This window comes from Marmota monax, unplaced genomic scaffold (genome assembly GCF_021218885.2).
Source record: "Marmota monax isolate L192 unplaced genomic scaffold, Marmota_monax_Labrador192_F-V1.1 WCK01_AAM20220418_F8-fsc00190, whole genome shotgun sequence".
NCBI lineage: Eukaryota > Metazoa > Chordata > Mammalia > Rodentia > Sciuridae > Marmota > Marmota monax.
In genome coordinates, this window is record NW_026693010.1 from 2563195 (window position 1) to 2587582 (window position 24388).

Here is a 24388-nt window from a genome sequence, read left to right on the forward strand (position 1 = left end):
CCATCCCTGCACACCCACCAGCCTTGGGCTCTGCTTGTGCACATCTGCAGGGAGTCCAGGCCATTAGCCATGAAAAAGCTGAGGCTGCAGGGCCCTGTGGGCCCCTGCCTGTCCCTAAGAGCCACTCCTGGCCTTGTTGAGGGTGCAGTTCTGCCAGGTGTCCACCAGGTGGCACCAACAGCATATCGGTCCAGCTGCTTGGACTCCATTGGTTCTTGGTGCTCTAGCTGTGCCCCTCCCCCTGCAGCCTTTCCTGGCTCTGTCCTCTATCAGGCTGCTCCTAGGGGCTTCCTGGAGCCTTCTCGCACTGTGGCCCAGGTCATCACTGCAACCTGCTCCATCCTCTCTGGGAGTCCTGCTCTTTCTAGCTGCTCTGCCTGACAAACAGCAGCAGGAGCTGGCAGGCAGCCTGGACAGCCTTTGGGGGAGAGGGTTGGGTACAGGGGAGCAGGAACAGTGCTGGTGCCCAGCAGCATCTTCCCTTGGAGTCTCAGGACAGTCGCTGGGCCTCTAGCCAAGTCCTTGCACCCCTGGACTCACTGGGCTGTGAGGAAAGGGCTCCTGCTGAGCCTGGAGTGCCAGCTTCCCTAGGCCACGAGCCCCACCCAGCCCCAGCAGAGCCAGCCACAAACTTGAAAAGCAATTTTTATTGAAGAGTTTGGAGGGAAAGTATCATAATAGTAAAAATGCTAAAGTTGACTGTTGTAAAAAACGGCGTGGTACAGCAGCGGGCGCCGTCTGGCCAGGGGCAGGAGGGCCAGGACACGGCCTGGAGTAAAGCATCTGGAAGGACAAGTGCTAAGAGACCATCTGAGTGGAGGCCATGACCCGAGGGGAGGGGGCTTTCCTGTCACTAAGATGAACCCCCGAGGGCCTCCACACAGCAGAATAGACAGCAACAATTGAAACTCGCTCCCCTGCCCTGTCAGGCCCACCCCCCAGCCCCATGTGGGGCCAGCTCCAAGGACCTCCTCAGAGGCACAGTCCTTGAGCTAGGGGCTGCCATGTGCCTTCCTGAGGGAATGAAGGTGCTCCTGGTGCCCCCAGACCGGGGCAGGGGCCTGGTCCTTAAAGGCAGGTGATAGCCGAGAGGGATGGCGGCAGACAGGGCAGTGGCCAGACCCACAGGCCCACACTGCAGGGGGCTGCAGAAGTCCTTAACGTTCTCCTAGGGAATTTAATGTTCTGAGGGCCAAGGCCATATCTGGAGAACAAATCGGATGAAATAAATTAAGAAAAACTGCAGAAGAGTTTTCCTTTTGACCTGGCGGGGAGGCAGGATGCCATCCACAGCAGGAATATCCTCCCACCCGTGGAGGCTGGCATAGCTCCTCCCCAATGCGTCTGAAAATGAGACCATCAGATACAGATCGTCCACATGAGGCTCCTGGGTCCAGGACATCTCGCAGCACAGGGCTGCCAAGGCCCTCCTGGCGGCCCTCAGGCTGTGCCGCTGGCCGAGTAGGAGAACTGGGGGAAGTGTGGCCTGCGCTCGCTGTCCACGCACTCCATGTTGTCATCTGCGGGGCCACAAAGATGGCTCAGATCCAATGCTACCCATCATGCAGCAGGGCCCCCACCCACAAGCCATGAGCCTGGCCCTCAGAATGCCAATTCCCTGCCCTGGTCACTACCAGCCTTCAAGAGGAACTGGATCTTAAAGCATCTGAAGCCAATAAAGCCAGACACTGCTGCCCCAGGCAGAGGCAGTGCCCAGTCTGCCCTGGAGAGAGCGGCTCTCCCTCACCTTGGTCAGGCGGTGTGATGGTGATCATCTGCGCCGTGAACTCCTCATCAAAATACCTGGTGTCCGTCTCTGATGTGACCTGGGGCTTGAAGGGTGGGCTGAGCTGCAGTGGGGGACAGGAAAGACAGGTTAGAGGCCTCCCTCCATTCCCCAGCAAACCCCACCTCAGGAGGAGCTGGGCCCTCCCAGCGCCTGAGCTCCCCCAGGCAGCACTGCCATCCTGAGAAGGGCACAGCTCTGGGAGGGGTGCTTCCGGGAACCCCGACAGTAAGGGGAGGGACACTCCTGTTCCCTCCCTGGCTGTCATTTACTCAGGTTTTCTTAAGAATGGGGACGGAAAGGGTCAAAAGCAGACTGGGCCAGGGCACCGGGTGAGCCTGCCTGCCTCTTTCTGCCCAGGGAGCACACAGCATTCAGCTGGGCAAGAACACAGCTGGGAGAGGACCTCCAGTGGCCCCAGGGTCACAGGCAGGCACTGTCCTTAGTCACCTTAGGACAGGACTACCCCTAGAGGACTCGTGTGGTTTTGGGTCAGGGCTGGGCAGAAGGTGTCCGGAAGCTGGGCCAGAGCAAGGGAGGACTGAGGCATGGGCCCAACCCATCAGCCACATGTGGACTGTGATGGGCGTTCAACAAGGGTGTGCTCAGTGACAGGACCCATGTAGTACAGCCCTTCTGCCTGCTGGTGGACTCCACACTGCTGCTAGAGCCGGTGCTGTTCCCCACACTCAAGGGGGCATAGCTCTCCTAGCAGCAGCAGGGCCTGAGGTCGAACCCTGGAGGAACCGGTAGCGAGCAGGGGGTGCCACCTCAGCCAGCCCCCACCCGTGCAGCGCTGGGGAGGGGCCCTGGTACTGGCACCAGACGCAGTGCAGGCGAGGCACAGGGTTGTGCAGCTCCTCTGGGGGAGGAGGAAGGGCTGGACCAGCTTCCAGGAGGGCGGCTGCTGTGTCAGACCCTCTGAGTGCAGGCCACAGAGGGGCATGGACAAAGCTCCTGGTCGCCGGGCCTCGGCAGGCCCAGTGGCGAGTGTGCCAATCAGCCACGCACTACCCTGTGCGTGAGGGAAGGGTGTGCGCCCAAGCGGCTGTGCGCATGTGCAGAAGTGAGCATGCTCGCAGCGGAGGAGCCAGTCGTGACTGGGTGCATGGGGAGCTTGGCACCTTCTTCTCATACACATCCTGCCACACGATGCTGGCAAAGAAGCGGTGCTGCATGATCTCCTTGGCATCCTCGGAGCCCCCGCCGAGCCTGCAGGGAGACAAGCAAGAGGCTCAGGCCACGCTCAGCTGGGCAGCACCTCTGTGGTGGGACCCAGCATGCCCCTCTGAACATCTGTAGGAAGCCCCGCAGTTAGAGCTGCAGCAGGTTGAGGACCGCCCCCCAACCCGGGCCTGCCCGGCCCCTCTGCCCGGGCCTGCCCCCCCTGAGGACGCTGAGCGCAGGCCACAGATGAGCACTGTCCCACACTGTTGGGCACAGCTCTAGGCACACCTGGGGCGGGGCCAGAAGCAAAGCTGTAGCCAGGCTGGCGCCCTCACCTCTGCTTGGGGTCCTTCTTCAGCAGTCCGGAGAGCAGGGACTTGGCCTCTGGGCCCAGCGTGCGAGGGAAGCGGATCTCCTCCATCAGTATGAGCTCAAACAACTTCTCGTGGTCCTGGTTGTAGAAGGGCAGGCGGCCGCACAGCATCTCGTACATGACCACACCCAGCCCCCACCAGTCCACGGCCCGGCCATAGTCATTGTCCTCCAGCACCTGAACAGGGGCTCAGTGTCACAGCGTGCCAGGACACCGGAGAGGAGGGGCAAGAGGGTGGGGTGCTCAGTGCCATAGTACACGCATGACGTGTGGGGACACCCACCTCAGGGGCCAGGTACTCGGGTGTCCCACAGAAGGTCTTCATGGTGGCGCCGTCCTTAATGCCCTCCTTGCACAGCCCGAAGTCCGTGATCTTAATGTGCCCGTCCTTGTCCAGCATGAGGTTCTCCAGCTGTGCAGGGAGGCCCTGGTCATTGACGCCAAGCCCCACCCCTGGCTCCCGCCAGCCCGTGGCGCACCTTGAGGTCGCGGTACACGACGTTCTTCTCGGAGTGCAGGTAGTCCAGGGCCGACACGATCTCTGCGCCGTAGAAACGAGCCCGGTCCTCGGAGAACACACGCTCGCGGGACAGGTGGAAGAAGAGCTGCGGGAGGGGAGCCTAAGGGGCGGCAGGAGGCTCCGCCCCACCCCGGCAGGGGAGGGGTCACCTCAGCAGGCAGCTACTACCCCCAAACACCACACCGCTGGAGCAGGATGTCTGAGGCCCCCAGAGGGGCAAGCGCCACCCACGAAGCTGTCCCACTGTGAAGCTGGCACCTCAGGCAGCAAAGCCATCCGTCCACCCACCCTTTGCCCAGCACTTCACCCAGCCCTACCTCTCCCCCATTGGCGTACTCCATGACGAAGCAGAGGCGGTCGTGGGTCTGGAAGGAATACTTCAAGGCCTGAAATGGAGCACAGCTAGAGCCAGGGCCTGACACCGGCCACCAGGCTGGGCCCAGGCAGCCAAGAGGCACAGGGCCTGTTTTAAAGACGAGCAATATGGGGTCTGGGTTCAAGTCCAAGGGAAAAGTAGGGTCTCAAGTGGATAGTGAGCCAGGCTCTGGGGCCATCAGAATCAGGTACGAAGCTGAGCGTTGGCTTGGGGCTTCTGGCCCTAGGCTCCCAGCTGCCAGGGCTGCCTTCCCATCTGTGCCCAGAGCAGCCTTGTCCAAAGGGAAGGCCCACTAATGACCAATGCTGAGCCTCCCTCAGAAACATTACAGGCCCCTGGTCATGTGCCACTCCTGGGCCAGCTCCCCAGGGCAGGGGTACACCCAGCCTGCACCTCAACAGAGGCCTGCAGAGAGGCAGGGTGTGGGGTGCTCGGGGCCCAGGGCCTTAGCAGGGTGCAAGACCAAAGTCACCTGCTTTGCCTTCCGTGGACACTGAGCCAGCAAGCAGTGCCCAGGCCCATACCAGGTGCCCTCTCACCCAACCTTCCGCTGGCCACATGTGAAGCCCTTGGGTGTGCCTGGAAGACAGGACAGCAGCCCCGTGCCAGTGTCTTCCTGCCCTGCCCCTCCCTGCCTAGGCAGGACGGCGCCCACTCACTGTGAGGAAGGGGTGCCTGGAGTTCTGCAGGACGCGGTTCTCAGTGAGTGTGTGGGCCACCTCGTCCTGAAAGGCAAGGCCAGGTGAGCACCCAGGCCACCCTGTCCCCTGTCCCTGCCCCATATGCTGCCCACCCCATACCTTGGCCACGATGACCTCCTTCTTCAGGATCTTCATAGCGTAGTAGCGGCCTGTGGCCTTCTCCTTCACCAGGATCACCTTCCCAAAGGTGCCCTTGCCCAGTAGCTTCAGGTACTCAAACTCATTCATGGTCTGTGGCAGTGGGCAGAGCCTGCTCAGCACCCTGCTCAGCACCACCAGCCCCGGGGGCAGAACCATCTGCTGGACAGTGTACAAGGTGGTGGGGTCTGTATCACCTCTGGCAGGCTAGGTGTGGATTGGGGCCCCACCCTCACACCTGTGGGCCTGTGGGACAAGTGGAAGGCCAGTGCTCACAGGAGAACTGGGCAACACCCCAGGCCCTCTGGCCACTGTCCTGACTTCACTTCCAACACAAGGGGGTGTCCAGGGAGGGAGCAAGGCCTCCTGTCAGCAGAGGCAGGAGCTGGGCCTCACCACGCGGTGCTTGGGCTTGACCAGGGACACCTCCATCTCCTCTGCTCCCGAGTTATCACTGGGTGAGCCCGAACGGAAGTCCATCATCTCTTCCTCTTGCCTCTTGAGTCCATCAGCCACGGTCTGGATGGCTGTTGTCCACTCCTCCCTGCAGGGGCTCAAGTGAGGCTCTGGGCACCAGCAGGGACTCCACCATGCATCACCCACAGCCAGCTGGCAGTTCCAGCTCAGGCGGCTGTCTGACCCCAGGCAGAGCCCTGAGGGGCCACCTGGCCTAGACTGCACACATTCCAGGACACTGAGGTCCAACCCCAGCAGGATAGCATCCCCTCCCACCCTGTGTTCATTTCCAGCCTCAGTTTCCCCACCCATATCCTACAGGCCTGGGCTAGTTTGCAAAATGGCCTCTGAGGAGGGCCAACCCAGGCATCCATCTCCAACCCTGGAGGCCACCTTCTGCAGCCAGGCCCTTGCCCTCACCCTACATACCGCTCCTCAGGCGTCTCCACATGGAAGGTGCGTTCGATGACCGTAGTCCACTGCAGGCAGCGGATGATGAAGGTGTTGGGCCTGGGCCGCTCTGTCTTCATCAACTGGCATTCTGGGTGGGCAGGGAGCATCTGTCTGCACTTGACCTCCCTACAGTGCTGCCACAGGAACTAGGGCCCTATTCCAGCTGGGACACTCTACTCTGGAGCTGCAAGGCACCCCGAGAGGGTGTCCGGGGCTATGAAGTCAGCCCCACACCATCGCCCCTCCCCAGTGCTTCCTGTGGTCTCTGAGCCCCAACTAGTGCCAGAGCCCTGAGGAGGGCAATGGAGGTGCATGGAGATGGGGGCCACAGCCGCCCTTCCTACCCGGTGCAGGGATCTCTTGCTGTTTTCCCAGCCACAGCTAGAGCACCTGCAGAATATGCTCATCTGCAGCACACACACCTGGAGCAGTTCACACCTGGTGCGCACACACCTGGAGCATGCACACCTGCCATGGCTGGATTGTGGGGGACACACCAGGCCCTGAGGGGTATGAGTGCTATGAGCAGAGAGGGCGTCTCAGCAGGACTCTGCAGGCAGGAGGGGCTGAGGGGCCAGCCCAGGGGCCTCCCGCATTCCATCGTCTGGGCCCTGGCAACACAAGGGGCTGGCTGGCTCCACTGAGTGAGCAAGGGGCCGCCTGCCAGGCCTGGGAGCCGGGAAGGGGCTTGGGGCCCAGCCTTGGGGAAGGACCTGATCAGCCCGGTGGGAAACCTGCCTGGGCCCTGTCATCTGGGCACATGGTCTCCCGCTCATTCCCAGAAAGCCTGTCAGTGGGAGGCAGTGCCCAGAGCTGGGGTCTCGCCCCATCACACCAGATCCCATCCTCAGAGAAGCTCCTGGACGGGGGCTACAGCACAGCTGCCCACTCCATGCTCTGCTGCTTAGCAGGCCCCAGAGGCTGGCACCGTCCTCTGTGTGCCACCTCCAGAGCCCCTCTCCTCTTCCCTGCCCTCAGCCAGGGCTGCCTCCCGACAGCAAGGCCCTGCTTTGGGTGCTTTGGGAACCCAGGGAATATGGCCTCCTCCCCACCGCACAGAGGGGAACCAGGGAGAGCTTGCGGGGACCCTACTAGGGGATGGGGGGTCTGCTTCCTGGGTCTCTTCCCATATGGATGTCCCCCACCACTGCAGGGCCAGCAGCTCGAGGAACCAGGAAAAAGGAAATCAGGGCTCAGAGAAATCTGATCCTGAAAAGGCCCCCACAGGAGGCCCCTCGACCAGGAACCCCATAGGGCAAGGCCTCTGCTCCCTGATAAGGAGCCTCATCTGATGGTTGGGCTGCTGACGTCCTCCCCCTCAGCCCAGCGCCAGGCACAAGGAGGGGCTGGTGAGGAGCAGGTGGGGGTCCTTCCCCATCCAGCCTGGGGATGGCAACCTGTACATCTCCTCCTCCAAGGCCCCAGAACCCCGGGGACAAGCAAGGTGGAGGGGTTAGAGGACCCAGGATCCCAGGAGGGTGAGCGGAGCCACCTGGTGTGAAGGGTGACATGAGCAAGGGACCAGGGGTAGAACCCAGGTCTGGGGCATCGCACTGCACATCCAGATGCAGCCCGAGACAGATCCCAGAGGCCTGCCTTGAGCCCACTGCTCCAGATGTCCCACAGCTGATCCCTCACCACCCACACAGTCACACCTGCATGCCTGGCCAGCACCCTGGGCCAGCCCCTGGGAAGACTGGGCCACAGGGTGGCCCCATGGGAAGCAGACCAGACCTGGAGGTACACCTGCCCCAGCATCTCAAATCACTCTGGCTCATGTGGGCTGGAACCTGCAGATGCCTTCAGCAGACAGCCTGGAACAGCCTTGCCACCTTCACCCATCAGGAGGGTGGGACACAAGCTAGGAAGGCACAACAGGCCCCACAGGCCAGAGCTCGGGGGGTAAGGGAGGTGGTGCTCTCTCTCTGTGCCCTCCCCACCAGGGGGTATCCCACTGGGTGCCCCTGGCTGCTCTGTTAAGCCCCAACCAGAGGAAGGCCCAGTCTCCCCAGAGGCCAGGCTCTGTCCACAGGTGAGACCCCTCGTCCTTCCAAGCAAGAGCACCAGGGCTGGGAAGTAGTTTGGATGGCCCGGGCCCAGTCAGCATTGGCCGTTCAGCAGTCCTACAGAGGTGACAGGAGCCAGCTCTGCTAGGCCGCTTCCCAGGGACGACACAGAGGCCAAAAGAGGGCCTTGGCAGAGAGTTTGGTGGGCACAGAAAGCTCTAGCCCTGCTCAGCCACCTCATTCCAACCCAAGGTGGCCAGGGGGACACTTACGTGCCACAGAGAAGTTATTGAGGGGGGACTCCCTCTGGTCAACATCCTGGGGCCGCTCCTTGTAGCCGATGAAGGTTCCGTCATTCTTGAGGAGGAAGTATCGTGGCCGCCAAGTCTTGATGTACTCCCCTGTGGGACAGGGCTGTGAGGGGCTATGTCAACCCCCTCCTGGCCCCACCCCACGGGACATGTGCATGGGCAGCAGGCTGGGGTGGGCTGCTGGTGACAGTGCTGGGTCCATGGGGAGGCAGGCTTGCTGGCGTTTCAGGGCCAGGGCACCCAGACTCGGGGAGTAGCACTGATGGGGAAATGGGGAGGGGCCAGAGGGCACGCAGGGTCTGGCAGATGGCAGCCACAGGTGACAATGGCATGTGTGGCTGCCTACCACAGCCAGAACCTGGTGTCTGGAGGGGAGAGGACCAGTACCACACTCCTGGCAGAAGTTGATCTCTGTGCCAGAGTCAGCCAGAGGGACAGAGCTGCCGACTGGGGGCATGGAGTGCACCTCGGCACCGTCCATTGAACCAGACCCAGGAGGCACCCAGAGCTGGACACCGTGGGCATCAGGACCCAGGCTGGGACTGCCCTGGGTCAACCAGGTGCACAGGAACATCCACCTCAAGTTTTGCAACATCAGCCGTAAGCAGGCGTTCACACGTAGGAACCAGAGCAGATGTCCTCTGTGAGCTCACAGTGACTGTCATTTTTCATACTGACACCCGGAAAAAATGTTTCATTTACATTTTGCCGAGCAAGGAGTCTGAAGAGCAACGGGGAGCTCACTAATGAGGCGACTTCTTCATCTGCAGGGACACTGGGCAGAGGGCAGAGGAGCCGGCCCATGGGGCAGGGTCCTCCTGCCACACTGAGCTCTGGACGAGGGCACCTGGAGGGACGTGGGGGACAAGCAATGGCTCTGTCACCAGGCCATCTACCACTGGGTCCAGCAGGGTGAGGCCTAGGTGCTTAGGCCCCCGATGCACGGCATAGTTGCTATGGCCAGGCACCCAGGGGACCAGGCTCCAGCCCATGGAGATCATCTCCTGGGGTGTATGGGTCACAGAGGGCCAGGCAAAGGTGCTGCCCCTCTCCCCACATCCCTGAGGGTCCTGGCCAGCCTGCCTTCTCTATCCAAGGCACACTGCATCCTGGTGTTCCAGGTGGGAGCACTGTCCTCCTGGTGCTGTAGGTTGGGACCCTCTGAGAGCCACTTCCTTCCTGCATAGAAGCCTGTACCCCCTTGAGGCCACCCACCTGCCAGGTGCAGGCTGAAGGAACTCTGGGTACAGTGCACCCCCTGGGCTCCCCCTCCCTCTGGCTCCCACTACCCAGACACTGCAGCCAGACGCTCCACAAGCAATGCAGAGGCCTGGCCTCATTCTGCATGGCCTGAAGTGGGAGTGCCTGTCATGGGAGTGGCCCCCCGCCAGCCCCGGAGTGGCCAGAGCCCACTCTCAGGCCACACCCCCAGCCCAAGGAACCTGTCCTCAGCACTTAGGAAGGGGCAGGGAGGAGCTCTCTGAGATGCTGTGCAGAGCTCACGTGTGGGAAGGTACCTCCAAGGGAAGGAAAGATGTCACCCGCTTTTTGCTGGCCTACAGCTCATGTGGCCGCAGGGCAACTGCCAACCCAGCTCCAACACCCCTGGCCCTGGATCCCGTGGCCACTTGGGGCCTTGCCTAATAGCCAATGCCAACGCTGGAGAATGGGGTCTGAAACCCCAGCAACTGGCCTCCCCCAGCACAAACCCCGGGCCAGCTCTGCCTAGGTCAGCGCACCCCACCTGCAGCTCCTCCAGGAGACCGTCCCTGTGGCCTCAGGGCCTAGGAGGTGCAGCAGGCAGCAGAGACTCCAGAGATCAGACAGAGCTGGCTGGGGGGCTGCATGCCCACCCCATCCTGCCCCCTCACCCCCCACGTGTGCCCACCCGCCAGCGCCAGTCTGGAGCTGTCGGCCCCTGATGGAGTGCCTTCCATCTCACCAGCTGCCGCTCCCCAGGACGCTAACTGAGCAGAGAGGCTGATGAGCACCGCACCCGCTCGCCCCGGAAATCCATCTTGATCCCACCACCACGGCCCCCCTGTGTGCCCCGCACGGCCCCCAGCACCACCCGGCACTCAGTGCGCCCGCCTGGCTCCCAGCCCTGACCCAGATCTGTCTCCTCCCAGCTCGTGCTCTACAGTCCCAGCCCCCCATGGCCCCTGAGCACCCTAGGACGGGAGGTTCTAGGAGCCAGAGATCTCAGGAGGGACTCGGTATCCTCCCCTTCCCAGCTTTCAAGGCCCTGGGCCCAGGAGACCCAGGTGAGCAGAGGGACTAGGACAGGACCTAAGCAGGCCTTTGCCTGCAGCAGACTGGCACGCAGGAAAACCCTCCGGAGGGGAGCAGGGCCCTGGGGCCAAGGCTCCAGGACACACACATCTCTTTCTTCACCCCACCTCATGTCCAGCCGGGCCGTCACTCAGGGTGTCCACCAAGCCAGCTGCAGCATGGGCCACGGCCTGCATGTTAATGTGTTCAGCCCAGACAGAAGGCTAGGCCAGCAGCCGGCTCAGACAACAGCACTCACTCCAGGGCTGAGTGACACAAGATGGACAGGTGGAGGACATGGCTGCCCTGTCCCTTGTGGTCACAGGATGCCTGTGGGGCAGCACTTGCCCACCCCTGGGTCTCTAGTGCCAGATCCAGGCCTCTCTCCACCAGTCTCACCAAGCTCCACACACCAACAGGAAGAGACTGACTCAAAGGGGCCACCCTTCCTCTTTAGTGTCACCAGAGGTACGGGCACTCACCCTGGCTGCCAGGCTCCATACCCCATCACAGCTGCTGAATGTCTTGCACTTGGGTGGGAGTCCAGCCTGGAGGGACTGTGCCAGCCAGTGTCCTCCTCTCCCTGAACAGCCCACAGGGCAGCAGAAGGACAAGGTCCCCCAGCGAGCCCATGTTCCAGACAGATGTAAGGCAGTGATAAGCTGCAAGGCCAAGACTGCCCCTCAGGCTGTCACCCCTAGACAGGGTCCCTACTGCTCTGCACAACCAGGGCCTTCTCCTGCTCTCCACATGGTGGACGGCAAATCACAGCAAACCCCCAGGCCCCGGGGCACCCCCAACAACACCCCGGAGCTCAGCTGGGACCCACAGTCCATGCTGGGTGCAGCCCAGCCTGGGCCTCAGCCCGGCACTGCAGCAGTTCCACTTCCCGTGGGCAGTCAGTCAGGACCCTATGCCTGCTGTGAGGACATGGTGGCCCATGCCCATCCCCGCTCCAATGCTAGGACTCCTGGGCAGGGCAGAGGCAAGACCTCAACCAGCCTCCAGGGTTCCCTAGAGCCTTCCCTGGAGGCAGAAGAGCCAAGGAGGGGAGGGGACCCCTGCTGTGCCCACCCCCAAGACCAGGTCCTGTCAGGCCCAGAGAAACAATACACATAGCCAGCAGAAGTCCATACCCGCCATGGCCCGTGTACAACTTGGGGATCCAGGCGCAAGGAGTTGGATACAGGGCAGGCAGTGTCCCCCATCCTCTTGCAGCCCCTAGATCCCTCAGTATCCCTAAGGGTCAGCCCCTTCTATGCTGAAGGCTGAGGTTCTGGCAGGCCAGCCTCTCCAGGAAGTCTCCTCACCCAACCTCCCACAACCCAAGTGCTACCATCAGGGCCACAAGGCCAGTGCTTGGGGAGAAGACAGGCCAAGGCCTGCCCTCTCCACGCTGGGCCACGGGTCCTGGGGCACCCACAGCCCAGGCCCCACCTGGGCCCTCCTGAGTTGCTGTGACTCTTGACCCTCCAAGCCACGCCACCAGGCCGCCAGGTCCTGAGCTCCATGAACATCCTCTGAAAGTCCCCAGTTCTCGGGAAACTGCTGGATAAACACTTTGCCACAGCGGCGGTGACAGGCGGCAGCTGGCAGGGGGCCAGGCGGCACCGAGCTGTTTCTCCACAGCAAAGTGAGCCCCAGCAGGCCTGGGGAGCAGGCGCCAGCTGACAGCGGGACCGCATGGTCCCCTGCCGCAGACACATCCATCGCCCACCGACAGCTGCCGGGCGCCCATTTACCTTCTCCAGCACACTGAGCAGACGGCCCTGCCGACAGCAGCCCACGGGCTATGTGTCCAGCCCTCGCTGCCTGCTGGGTGGGCAGTGGGCAGCACGGGTCATCTCCAAGGCCCAATGTACCAGGCCCCTGCCTGGGTCAGAGTCCCACTGCTCCTTATCCCAGCAGGGTCCACAGGCAGGTGGACCCTGTGACCACGAGCCAGAGAAGGAAGGGAAGAGGCCACGTGATCAAGGCCACAGACTCGGCCTGGTACAGCCCAGCCAAGGGCACACGAGCTGCTTCCTGGATGAGCCCTTCTAAAGACGGCACTTGGGGTCTGAATAGGGATGGGGCACAAGCATCCTTGGTCAAAGAGGTGTCCAGCCCCTGCCCAGCAGAGGCTGATGCTACACAGATCCTGGCTGCACCTTTCTCCAGCCGGAGATCCTGCCCCACTCTCCCAGAAAGCCCAGCTGGGTGGCAGGGGTCATTGTGTCCACTAGCTCTCTACAGAAACCAAGACTCAGAGGGACCTCAATGTCACAGACATGAGCCAGGTGCAGTGGTGCACGCCTGCAATCCCAGCAGCTCAGGAGGATGAGGCAGGAAGATCACGTGTTCAAAGCCAGTGCCAGCAACTTAGCAAGGCCCCAAGCAACTCAGGGAGTCCCCGTCTCCAAATAAAATATAAAACAAGAGCTGGGGATGGGGCTCAGTGGTTAAGTGCCTCTGGGTTCAATCCCTAGTACCAAAAAAAAAGGCAGATATAACCAAAGCCCCAGGTCCTGCTGGGACACACCCTGAGCTCCTCACAGGTCTCTGGTCTTCACGCAGGCTGGCAACAGTGCACACACAGGTGGGAGAGGGGAGGGCGGGTCTGGCACCATCACCCACTCTTGCCAAGGTATGGCTGAAGCACGGGGCCTCTCAGCTCCTCTGGCCACTCCAGGGCAGCACTGCTGGGCCTGTCCTCCAGGCCCTATCCCCCAAACTGCGGCCCCCAAACCTCCGGCTGAGCTGCAGCAGAGTGCACACCAGGTCCCACCCACCCAGCCCTTCTCCCACAGACCCCACATCCTCCAGGACACTGCACAACACCCACCCCTTGGCAGAAAGGGGCCATACTGGACCCCTATAGGACACAGCTGGTTCTCGTCCCCCAGATCATCCCACTCAGCAGTGTCCACGGCCTCTGCACTCAGCAGGCAGCCCTGCCCCATGCCCACCACCTGGCTTCAGGTCACCCCCACCTGGCAGCCCAACACCTGCCTGTCTCTGGCTACCCTACTTACTCAGCTGCAGCCCACTGACCAGGTGCCACCCACTCTGCTCTGGCCAAGCCATCCCTGCCTGCAGTCTGTGTCAGAACCCACACACTGGGGCCTCCTGCCACCCATTCTACCTGCCTCCCCACCTAAGGGTGGCACAGCAGGGGCAGTTCACTCAGCCCACGCGAAGGGGCCCGTGAAGGAATATGCTCTGGAGGGGCGGGGAGGACAGGGGACTGCTCCTGTCCTGCTCCAGGAGGGGGCTCCTGCCCCAGCCAGTCCCGGCCTGGACCCCCACACAGCACCAGGCCCAGGGGCTCCGGTCCAGGGCCTGCAGGCCCCGCACGTAGCCCAGATGGGCCCAAGCAAGAGAGGTAATGAGGTTCCCAGTAGGACAGAGGACAAGGAGCCAGGATGGGGTGAGCAAGCAGAGCCACCCTGTGGGGGACAGGGAGCTCAGGAGGAGGAGTACCCTGACAAAGCTATGGGAGGCCCGAGCAGGGGCTGAGCCTGCAGGGGAGGCAAGGGGAGGGGACGTGACCCTAGAGCTCTTCGCCAGCAGGTCACCCCCAAGCCCCACCCCCCTCAATGACAATGTCTCTAAGACACAGACTTATTATTACTTCCCAGGGTTAAAGTTCCCCAAGGCAGGGAGACAGAGGGGCCACACAAGCCTGAGTGGGGACAAGTGCTCCAGTAGGCAGGGTCATCCTGGCCGGGGCCTGGGGCCAGCTCTAGGCTGGGGGAGCCTCTGGGTGGGGTGTGCCAAGTGGGCACAGCAGTGGCCTTATGGCTGTGGGGCAGTCCTGGGCAGCGGGCAGCAGTCCCACTCCTGTTGCAGGAGGGCCCAAAGCTGGGCACTGGCCCTGGGCCTCGCCTGGTGTTCCGGGGAGGGGTGAGTGCCCTGCCAAGCCCCTCCCTGCGGCGTTTCTAAGAGCCCCCACTGAGGCCTTGATGAGAGGGGGTGGCCAGTCACCTGGGGGCTGTCCCACCACACTTCTGCCCCTGTGCAGGCCTAGTGTCCCTCCTGCCAGTGCTCTCCATGCCGCCCTACAGGGTGGACAGCAGAGCAGGTCAGGAGGTGGCCCCAGGGCCCTGCTCCTACTCACACCATCCTTCCCTGTGACCCCCACCATAGAGTCTGGCCCCCTACAGGACACCCATGCCCAAAGAGGACAGGCAACCGGGCAGCAGAAGCAAGAGCACTCCCCACTCAGAGCCACCAGGCTCATCGGCCCCAGGGCCAGGCTGGGCCATTGGTGAGTGACCCCACGCCCCCAGCGTGAGGCTGCCGAGCTTCCTCTTTTGTTGTTTGTGTTGAAGGGTGAGCGCAACACATTCACCAAGCAGGAAACGGCCCCCCACCAGCCAAGCCAAGGCTACCGCCATCGGCCAAGCACCAGGTCACCAGGCCCATCCCCTGGGCTCAAGGGCTGGCACACGTTGCCCGCCCTCTCCCTGCACACCTACACATCTCTCCCAGGCTGTCCCCATGGCCAGCACATGTCCTCCTTAAGGGGGACACTTGGTGCTCACTGGTCAGGCCAAGGGCATAGCAGGGCCCCCAGGGAGCACCTATGGCCAACCCATACCTGACCCCAGGGAAACGGAGGCCCAGGGAAGCTGGCAGCACTGCTCACAGGTTCAGGGGCCTCTGGGGGGCTCCCCTCAGTGGTTCTGCAGAGCAACTCCCACCTTTGCACTCAAGCAGTTGACCTGCAACCCTTGCTGTGCACGCTGACACGGGTCAACTGGCCCCACAGACTACCTTCCGCTCATGTCCGCTCAGCAAAGCTGCGGCCTCCCAGGAGAAAGAGAGCTGGGCTGTACCCTCAGGGTGCAGACCCCTGCCCACACAAGGACCCTGGAACTAGCTGACAGCATGGCCGGGGCCACAGCTGGGTATGCACGGGGGTCTGTGTCACTGAAGTGGACCACTCTGCACCCCAGAGCCCCCCACAGGGACAGCCTGTGCCAGGACCTCAAGACTGAACCAGAGTGGGTAGGAGGGAGACAATACCCAGGAGGCCCTCAGGGCCAGAGCCAGGCCTCAGTATCCCCACTATGCCTGAAGGGGTCTGGGTCAGGGGGAAGGTCCATTCCAGGATGGGGCAGCCTGGCCCCAGGCAGAGGCCCAGCTTCCAGGTGTTAAGTTAAACAGAGGCCAGGTACATGCCTGCAGTCCAGCTACGCAGGAGGCTGAGGCAGGAGGATGGCAAGTCCCAGGCCAGCCTGGGCAACTTAGCAGCAAGACCCTGTCTCAAAACAAAAATCAAAAAGGGTTGCGAGGGGCTGGGGATGTGGCTCAAGCGGTAGCGCACTCGGCTGGCAGGCGTGCGGCCCGGGTTCCATCCTCAGCACCACATACACACAAAGATGTTGTGTCTGCCGAAAACTAAAAAATAAATATTAAAAAAAATTCTCTCTCTCTCTCAAAAAAAAAAAAAAGGGTTGCGAACGTAGCTGAGCGGTAGGTGAAGCACTGCTGGGCTCAGGCTCAGGACCACACACACAAGAGGAAAACCCAGAAAGTCCAAATGAGGTCGCAACAGGCCTCCTGCACACACCCAGGCACACACACCTTGAGGACCCACTCAGGCGACCACGTCTGGGAGAGGGGACAGGCTGGTTCCCTCCACCTCCACTCCATGGCCTCAGGCTGCTTCCTCTACTGGGCCCTGCTGGCCCCTGGGAGACTGGGAGGTGCCCACTGGTCAGCACACACTTCTACTTCCAGAGTTCATCCTGACCCAGCCTCCTGGCCACCCTCCCCTCCCTCTCCTCATCCAGCCACCTGCCGTGAGTCAGGGACACTGAAGACAAGCATGGCCAGGAGGACGACACTGGGGTCTTTGGCTGGAGGCTTGACCAGAGCGGCTGTCCACAGGGCAGGGTGGAGTGGGACCTGTCAGCACTGGGGCAAGGGGACAAAGGTGGCCCAGGCCTTGAGGGGACCACACTCCAAAAGCAGTGGCGCAGCCGGCCTGTTGCACAGCACAGAGCTCTCCACTTGGAGGCTGAAAACTGGGTGCCCTGGGCCAAGCCCAGCCACCTGCAACCTGCCCCAGGGTGGCTCCTAAATGCCTGCTCCCAGGAGCTCACCTGAGGCAGACCTCTGGAAACGGGAAGCGGGCAGCACTGATCGGCCTGGCCACCCACAGGGTGGTACTGCAGCCTCCTCCACAACCCACCTGGGGCTGCCTGGTTGGGCCACCTCCCCACGAGCTCTGGCCCTCAGCAGCTTGCATCCATGATCCCGGGATGGCTCCCTGTTAGACACATGGGGACGTGGAGGCCCAGGGGTGCCTGGACAGCTACAAGCCTGTCAGCAGCTCTGGCTCTGGTGTGGGTGATTCCGGCAGGCATGTTCTGAAAGCCGCCTGGGGCCACTCCACAGAGAGAGGTGCCCACCACCCCAGTGGCAAGAGAAAGAGCCTGGGCCTGGTCTGCAGACATGGCCGTCTGGCCCCTCATTTGTGGTAGGACACGCATCCACTCTCATCCCCACACCTACACAGCCCCAGCAGGCACGGTCACCCCACATGGGGCCAGCCCAGGTGGCCATGGTGGGCTGTGCCTTGGGACTTGGGCTGAGAACCAGTGTATTCCAGGTCCCCGATGCAGGGGAGGCCAGCAGAGAGGCAGGCCCAGGCCCACCCTGGACAGGTCACTCCCAGGTGGCAAAGACAAGTGGCCAGGGCATCAGAGGCTGGAGGGCCTGGAGGACATCTGTGTCGCCCCCCCTCCCACTGGGAGGTCCAGGGCATTGCAGGGCAGTCCAAGCAAGGGCCCTGGGCCAGAGCAGAACTCAGAGGGACCATGCAGGAAGGTGTGCAGTCCACCTCCCATGCCCGGCCACCCTGCTAGAGCCCATGCCCCTGGGCTGGGGCTAGAGGAAGACGAGTGGGGCTGGGGACAGGACCCTCTCCCCTGGTGTGGCTGGCACCAGGCAGCAGGGCCTGGAGGCAACCCCCACTTAAAAGGTCCCCCCTCCATCCCACCAGGGCAGGGCGTCACAAGCAGGGGGACCCCCACAGACCACGAGCCCCCTGCACCAGGTCTCTACCCCACCCATTCCCACTGTGTAAATGGGGAAGCCAAGGCCCGAGGTGCTGGAAGTGCACAGAGCAGCCCCATGGGGTCTCTCAGATGCCCCCTGGGGCCCGCTTGCCCCCCCCCCAGGCCCCTTCCGAAGGTATAACCAGAGTGGTAACTTGGTCACCAGGAGCCCAGGCCTCAGAAGTGCTTCTACCCAAGTCTGACTGGCTGCCACAGGCCCTGTGTGACTGGGGCCAGGCACCTCCTGGGTTGGCCCTAAATCTAACAGTCACTCAACAAGCATTCACCAAGGAAGCAGACTGTTTGGGGCACAGAAAAGGGTCAGGGGTCAGGGCTATGAGATGAGACAAAGGGTGAGATGTGGCTGAAGGGCCTGGGAGAGTAGGCAATGGCTCCATGGACCCAGGCCCAGCAACACTGACCAACCGAGCTCCAGCACACAGCTGACCACACCCTCAATCCCCACCTCAAGCCCTGGGCCCTGGCACCTCCCAGCCACCCTGCAGCCTCCTCCAGTAGCTCCCAGACCTGCCCTGCTGGGGAGCTCCCGTACGTCCCCCAGAACCCTGCCTCACGATCCCCACTTCCACCACGACTCCCTGTCTGGGGGGCCTGGGGCTGCCTCCTCCCCTCAAGACACGGGGTTCATCTGCTGGAGGTGGAGTGTGAGGAGTGGTGAGCTGCTGGCACGGATCGCCAGAACTTCCCGGGGAGCAGGTTTGCAGGAAGAGGAAGTCAGAAGGGGGCAGGCTAATGCCCGCCCTGGTACAATAGGGAGTGGCTTGCCCAGGACCCCTGGATGTGAAGCCCACCCCCAGCAGGACAGAGGGGAGAACAGCGGGAAGGCGAGGGCTGCACTCAGGTCCTGTTCCCCTGCTCCTTGCTGGGCCCCTTGGGCAGCGCCCTTCCCCTGGGCTGCAGGGCCGCAGGAGTGGGAAGGCGGGGGGCGGCCAGCTCTGCAGCTCCAACACAAACAGGCCCCAGTCGGCCAGGGCCCTGGGTGGAGCAGAACCCCCTCCCCGGAGTCCAGGCCTCAGGTGGGCAACAGGCCAAGCCCAGCAGCCTGCCCTGCCCTGCCCTCAGGAGCCCTTGGGCAGTGCCTCAGGCTGCCAGCGTGCCAGGCCTGGAACTGCTGGGTCCTCGCTGCCTTCCAGGAAAGCCAGGAGGAAGGCTGGAGCGGCCTGGCGTGCCCCGCCCACCAGGCCCTGCCAGGCAGGGGCCCCGAACAGCAGGCCCTGCACAGGGCCTCCCCTCCCACTCAGGAGGCCCACAAGGCTGTGACCTCCACACTGTGGAGGGGTGCTGGGCCCAGGAGCCTCAGGAAAGCGGCCCCTCCTCCCAGCTGGCCTGGCACAAGCACCCACACCTGAAGGAAGCCCACAGGCCGGCGGCCCCACTGGCTCCAGGACCCCAGGTGGACCAGGGCTCACTCCCTGGCCCTGCCCCCCAGGGCCAGCCTGAGGGCAGGCACTGACCTCGTTTGTGTAGCCACCCCTCTTTCACGATGGCCACGTCGTTCATGGTGTCCGTGGCCCCCGCTGGCCGGGGCGGCCCAAGGGTGCAGACACGCTCCTCCAGCAGGCTCCCTCTGGGCTCTGGCGGCCTAGCTGCAGCCTCTGGAAGAAGCCAACAGAGAGTGTGTGAGGGCCGTCTGCTGGGGGCGCCCCCCAAGCTCTCAGAGAGCCCCGTGGCCACGCTCCTCGCCATCTCAGCCAGGGTCTGCCTTCCCTGTGGCCCCTCCCGGCTCCCAGCCCCCATCCTCACCCACCCTCCTCTGCCAGCCTGCCTAAACCCCACAACACCAGGCCAGGCAGAAGCCCACGCCACTGGACACTGCTCCCCAAACCCATGTGCTCAGAGCAGCTGCCACGCTCACCTCCCAGGTCTAGGTGCAAACCACTTCCACCCCAGAAAGCCCTCTGGGGTATCCCAGCCTCCTCCACCTGCTGCACCAGCTGAGAGAACACCTCCTCCAGGCAGCCCTCTGAGCCTTTCACCAACCCTGAAGAAAGGGTGACCCTCTCTGCTCTCCCTGTCCAGGTCATTTCCAGTCACAGGTTGAGATCCCCAGGGCAGGGCCCCGGGGCTCCTCCCTCCTGCTCCCACCACTGGGAAAGCAGAAATTCAAACAAGAAGGCAGGGCCAGGAGAGCAGCGGCCGAGCCCTCCAGGGTGAGACTGAAAACCTCCCCAGGCCCCTCCTAAACCACAGAGCCCCTGCCGCTCTGAATCTGGTTCATTCATTCAGCCAACATGTACCAGGCATCTCTGGTTTTGCCAGGCCCCGCACTGGGGCTTGGGGACAAAGAGATGTTCAGATGGTCCTGTTAGTAAGGAGCACCCAGAGCAGGGTGGTTTCAGACCCATAATTACAGCATTCAGGAGGCCAGGGACCGGGAGGAGGGGCATTGAACAAGCCCCTGCCCTGCAGTGGCCTACCAGCCAGCCATCACCAAAGTACACTTTGCCCATTGATCCCACAGGGCCCTCTCCACAGCTCCCAAGCTGGAAGAACTCCTAGGCATCCCTCAAAGCCCAGTTCCCACGTCACCAACTCTGGGCATCCTGGAAGAGTGCTCGGACACTCTGCCTGCCAGCAGCCTTCCAGGAGGGCACTCTAAAGACAGGCTCAGGAGAGACCCCTGAGGACCACTGTGCGATGGATCCCAACACAGCAGCCCAGACACTGCCACAGGCCACCTCTCTGGCCTCCTGAGGTACAGGATAGGCACCCCCTGAGAGTCACTTTGCCTTAATTGTCTTAAACTAACTTGACACAGCAGGAAGGCCCTGCTGCCTGTGTCAAATGTCCCAACAGGGAAGACCACGCCTGGCCCTGAGGAACTCTGAGGAACTCCAGGTGCTCAGCAGGTCCTGCGGGAGTGTCAGGAAGCAGGACTAGAGGGCTAGGCCCAGCAAGGGCCCACAGGGGGATCTCTGGGCGTGGCCTGCAGGCAGAGCTGGACTGGAAAACTCCCATGTCCCCCGCCCCATGCGCCAGGCCTGAGGCCTGCTACTGACAGTCAGACAGCTGTCCAGAGATGTATGTAAAAATATATCCATGCACACAGCAGTGTCCACACCAAATCAGAGGCACGGCCTCCGCAGGGACCCTGCCTCTGGGCTCTGTGGCACGCGCCTCACCATGAGGGCATATTGTTGCTATTATTACTGAAGTCACAGCATTTATAGAAACACAAGGCTCTGAAGAGCTCCCTCCCAGGACAGGTCTGTGAGTGGCATGTTAGGCTGGGGCCCCATCAACATGCCCCGCCCTTCACTTGGGTGAGGGGCTCTGCAGGCAAGACTGGCCCTCTGCAACCAGGCCATGGGGGCCCAGGAATGGACAGGGGGTGGGGATCTGGCCACAGAGCACAGGCCTTAGTCCACCCAGCTTACCATGGCCCAAATCAGGAATCAGTCCCACGGGACAAGTCCACCAGCTGGCCCAGGAGCCCAAATCCCCGGGGGCAAGCCCCAGTGGCTCCAGGCCTCCAGAACCCACCCGGGGCAGGAAGCAGTTCCGGGCCCAGAGGGCCAGCAGTCCTTTGTGGGCTAACCTGGGCACCCTGCCCCCACAGACAACTTTTTGTCCACGGGGAACGAGGTCTCCCTCCCAGGTCCTCCCCAGGCTTGCAGGCCGCCCGGGCGAGCCTTCTCCCGGCCCCCAACCACCCTTTCTGCCGCCGCCTCCTGGGCCCCCGCGCCCCGAAGCGCTCCTCTCCCGGCGCGGGCCCCTCGCGGCGGCGCGGCTGCCAAGGTCAAGGGGCGGCCTGGCGGGCGGACGGCACCCCGCGCCCCGCGCAGGCCTCCAGCGCGGCCGGCCTGCGCCCCGCGCCTCGCGCCCCACGCCCAGGCCGCCGCTCGGCCACTTCCTGCTCGGCCGCCGCGGCCCGCCCGCGCCGCGGCCCTGCCGGGAACAAAGCGGCCCCGCCGCGGGGCAGATGGGGCGCGGCGCGGGCACTCACCGGGCCGCCGCGTGCGGGCGAGCGGGGCCTAGCCGGGCCGCGGCCTCCGGCGCCCGCCGCTCCGCATCCCGCGGGCCGGCGCTGGGCGGGGCCGGCTGGGGCCGCGGCGGGGCGGGCGCTGCTGGCCGGGCCTCGCGAGGCGCCGCGGTGCCGCCGGTGCGCGCTGCTCGCTCGCGGCCGCCTGCTCCCGTTCTCCGGGCGCGCTGGCTGCGCTGGGCCGGCCGCCCGCCGCCTAGGTCCTGAGCCACCGCCGCCGCCGCCGCCGCCGCCGGCCCGCCCTCTCCCCGCCCCGCGCCCGCCCCGCGCCCGAGCCGCCGCCCACATCCGCCTCCGCCGCCCCGGGCGCCCCCAGCGCGCGGCCGTCGGCCAGGGCGGAGCGCGCCCGGCGAGCGCGGCGGGCGGACGGGCGCGGCCCTCGGGTGGCCTGCGGCCAAAGCTGGGCAGTAACCGAGGCCCGCCGCCGGAGTGGGCCGGCCACCGTCGGCCTGTCCTGGGGCCACATCCTTTTGGGCCTCAGTTTCCTCGTTTATAAAGTAACCCGGCTCTCCTCGGTCCAGCTCCCACGCGCCCCTATCCAGACCTGGGTGGGGTGGGGGAGGTTAATTTGACTTTCACAATGTGCCCCAAGTGTGCACGTCCCTATACTGGGGGCAGGGAGGGAGTGGCCACTAGTGTCCTAAAGGGAGGAAGGGGCGACTCAGTCATTTCTCTCTGCGCTGACAGCCACTAAAACAGATGGAGGACTTTGCAGGTGACAGAGGGAGAAGGGGGTCCACCTGGCCTGGGTCCCAAGCAAGCTGGAGTCAGATGCCTGGGTGAGGAGCTGTGTGCTGCCGGGTTGTGGGGCCAGAGACAGCCCCGGATCTTTCTCAGAAGGGCCCAGCACCCAGTCAGCAGAAGGGTTCCATCCGGTTTCCTGAGGGAGTTACAGAACCTACTCCTGGCCAGGGGGTCCACCACCCTGCTCCTGCCTGAGGCCCAAGGAGATAATGACCCTTGGCAGAGGACCCAGTGAGCTAGTCCTTGAGTGGTGTCTTTGGGGAGATGTCATTTTCACTTTTCATTCAAAGGTCAGAATTCAGCTGGAGGAGGCAGATTCAGCCCACTTTGCCACTAACACTCGTGGGTGCTGTCCCTGCCTCCTAGGGCTGCACAAGAGGACCCTCCCCAGGGAAGGACTCCCCCTGCACACCAGGGAGTGGCTCCTCCCTGAGGCTGTTCTGCTCCCTCTCCAATGCAGCTGACCCAGTGACTGCCTAACCCCAGACGTGGACTTGCCTGGAGGGAGCCTAGTGAGAGGCCCAGTCTGCTGCTCAGACTGGATGCCCCCAGAACCTGGGCCTTAGATATCTGTCCATTACTCAATATATGTTGACCCTGGCCACAAGGTCCCCCAGGGCTGATTGTCTAGGCTGACCTCCAAATGGCCACTAGGAGCCATCAGGGCGCCCTCTTGTGGAAGCCTGTGATTCCCTCTGCTCTCTGGGGCTGGTCTCCAGAAGGCCTCCCTGTCTTCTCTAGCCCCTTGGTCTGGCGTGGGCAGTTAGCCCATGCCTGCTGTGAGCTGTGCACCCATGCAGCAACCAATCCTACCTCTGTCTCTGAGTCCACCCTCCTCCCAATCCTGGATCTCCCGGTGGCAGGGCCACCCTTCTTCTCTGACCTCCCAGAAAGAAAGCAAAGCCCTCTCTTTGGAATATCCCTCTCTCCTCCATCAACACAAATGCTGAGGAGAGGACCCAGCCCCATGGCTCAGCCTGGCTGCTGCTCTGACTGAAGTGCACTACAGCCAGCTGTTTCCAACAAAAACTGTGCCACTGGCCCCTGGAGAGCGCAGCCACCTGCCACTCCTGGAGCACGGACCTCCAGTCCTGTCACCTTCTGCAGCTGCAGGCTGGGCTGGCCATTGGGCAGGACACAGGCTGCAAGGTCTCAGCAGCAGCTGCAGGGCGGGGCCCTGAGGCAGCTCCCAGACCAGATGGTTGGCCTGAGTCTGGAGAGGTACTGCCCACACCACTGTCACCCCAACTAGGGCTCTGTGGTGGCATCCTGTCATCTCTGTACCTGAGACCCAGCATGGTCCCCAGCACCAACTCAGTGCTGCCTAGACCAGCCTGTCTTTCAGCACAGGGAGAGCAGGGGGAACTTGAAGTTAGATCTTCTGACCTAAGGGGTGCAGGGCCTTCTTGCCACTGTCCCCTCCTCTTCTCTGGCCTATCCCTAGTTGGGCAGGCCATCCTGGTATTGCAAGCCTCCTTTTGACCATCTCTGCATTGCTATCTCTTGGTCCTGGAGGCAGAGCAGAGCAGTGTCCAGTCTGAGGAGATACTGCTAGATAGCGGCCATGGAGGAGCTGGGCACGGCTACTTGACACTGAACACCCCTCTGTGCCCATCCATGCACCCGGCAGTGGACACAGCAACCTGGGCTCTGACACGGGAAGGGATGCACCTGACCACACTGCCCAGGGAGCACACTGGAGAAGGCCAAGCAGGAGTGGAAAGTGGCCTCAGAGTCGGGAGGGTCAGGGAAGACCACGCTAAGGAGGTGATCTCTGAGCAGAGACAGGAATGAAGAGGAGCCAGTAAAGGGCTCTTTGGGGGAGAACATTCCAGAACCTGAGTGACCAGCACTGCAGAGGCTCCGAGACCTTGCTGTGGCCAGGATCTGCAGTTAGCTTTTGCGAAGTCCCCTGCATGTGTTCTGTTTCCTGCTTTGCAGATGAGGATCTTCAATGTCATGCAGTTAAGGCCTGTGCCAGGCTGGGGGAGCTTTGACTTAGGTGGTCCTGCAGAAGGTCAGACCTGGGCTCAC

At 62.9% G+C, this 24388-nt stretch overlaps 1 protein-coding gene across 2 annotated transcripts; it reads right to left on the reverse strand.

Moving 5' to 3' along the window:
* Positions 1-632: 632 nt before the first annotated feature.
* On the reverse strand, positions 633-21675 carry Akt1 (AKT serine/threonine kinase 1). 2 transcript variants are annotated; one of them, XM_046453106.2, is made up of 14 exons: positions 21575-21675; positions 19083-19223; positions 8249-8377; positions 5947-6058; positions 5458-5605; positions 5023-5154; positions 4882-4947; positions 4164-4232; positions 3806-3931; positions 3610-3738; positions 3289-3503; positions 2911-2998; positions 1748-1850; positions 633-1520 (listed from the first exon to the last, which is right to left on the reverse strand). In XM_046453106.2, exons 2-14 carry the CDS (start codon positions 19126-19128, stop codon positions 1441-1443), a joined length of 1443 nt encoding a protein of 480 aa, XP_046309062.1. In that variant the 5' UTR covers positions 19129-19223; positions 21575-21675; the 3' UTR covers positions 633-1440. The 2 variants fall into 2 exon arrangements, with proteins under 2 accessions (XP_046309062.1, XP_046309063.1); XM_046453107.2 differs by lacking the exons at positions 19083-19223; positions 21575-21675 and adding an exon at positions 8990-9134.
* Between the last annotated feature and the right edge of the window lie 2713 nt (positions 21676-24388).

Coding starts and splice junctions, on each gene's coding strand:
- Akt1 (XM_046453106.2), bottom strand. CDS start 19,128: ATGAACGACGTGGCCATCGTGAAAGAGGGGTGGCTACACAAACGAG. Junction 8,378..19,082: donor GGGGTGGCTACACAAACGAG/GTCAGTGCCTGC, acceptor CCTGTCCCACAG/GGGAGTACATCAAGACTTGG. Junction 5,606..5,946: donor GTGGAGACGCCTGAGGAGCG/GTATGTAGGGTG, acceptor GAGCCCCTGCAG/GGAGGAGTGGACAACAGCCA.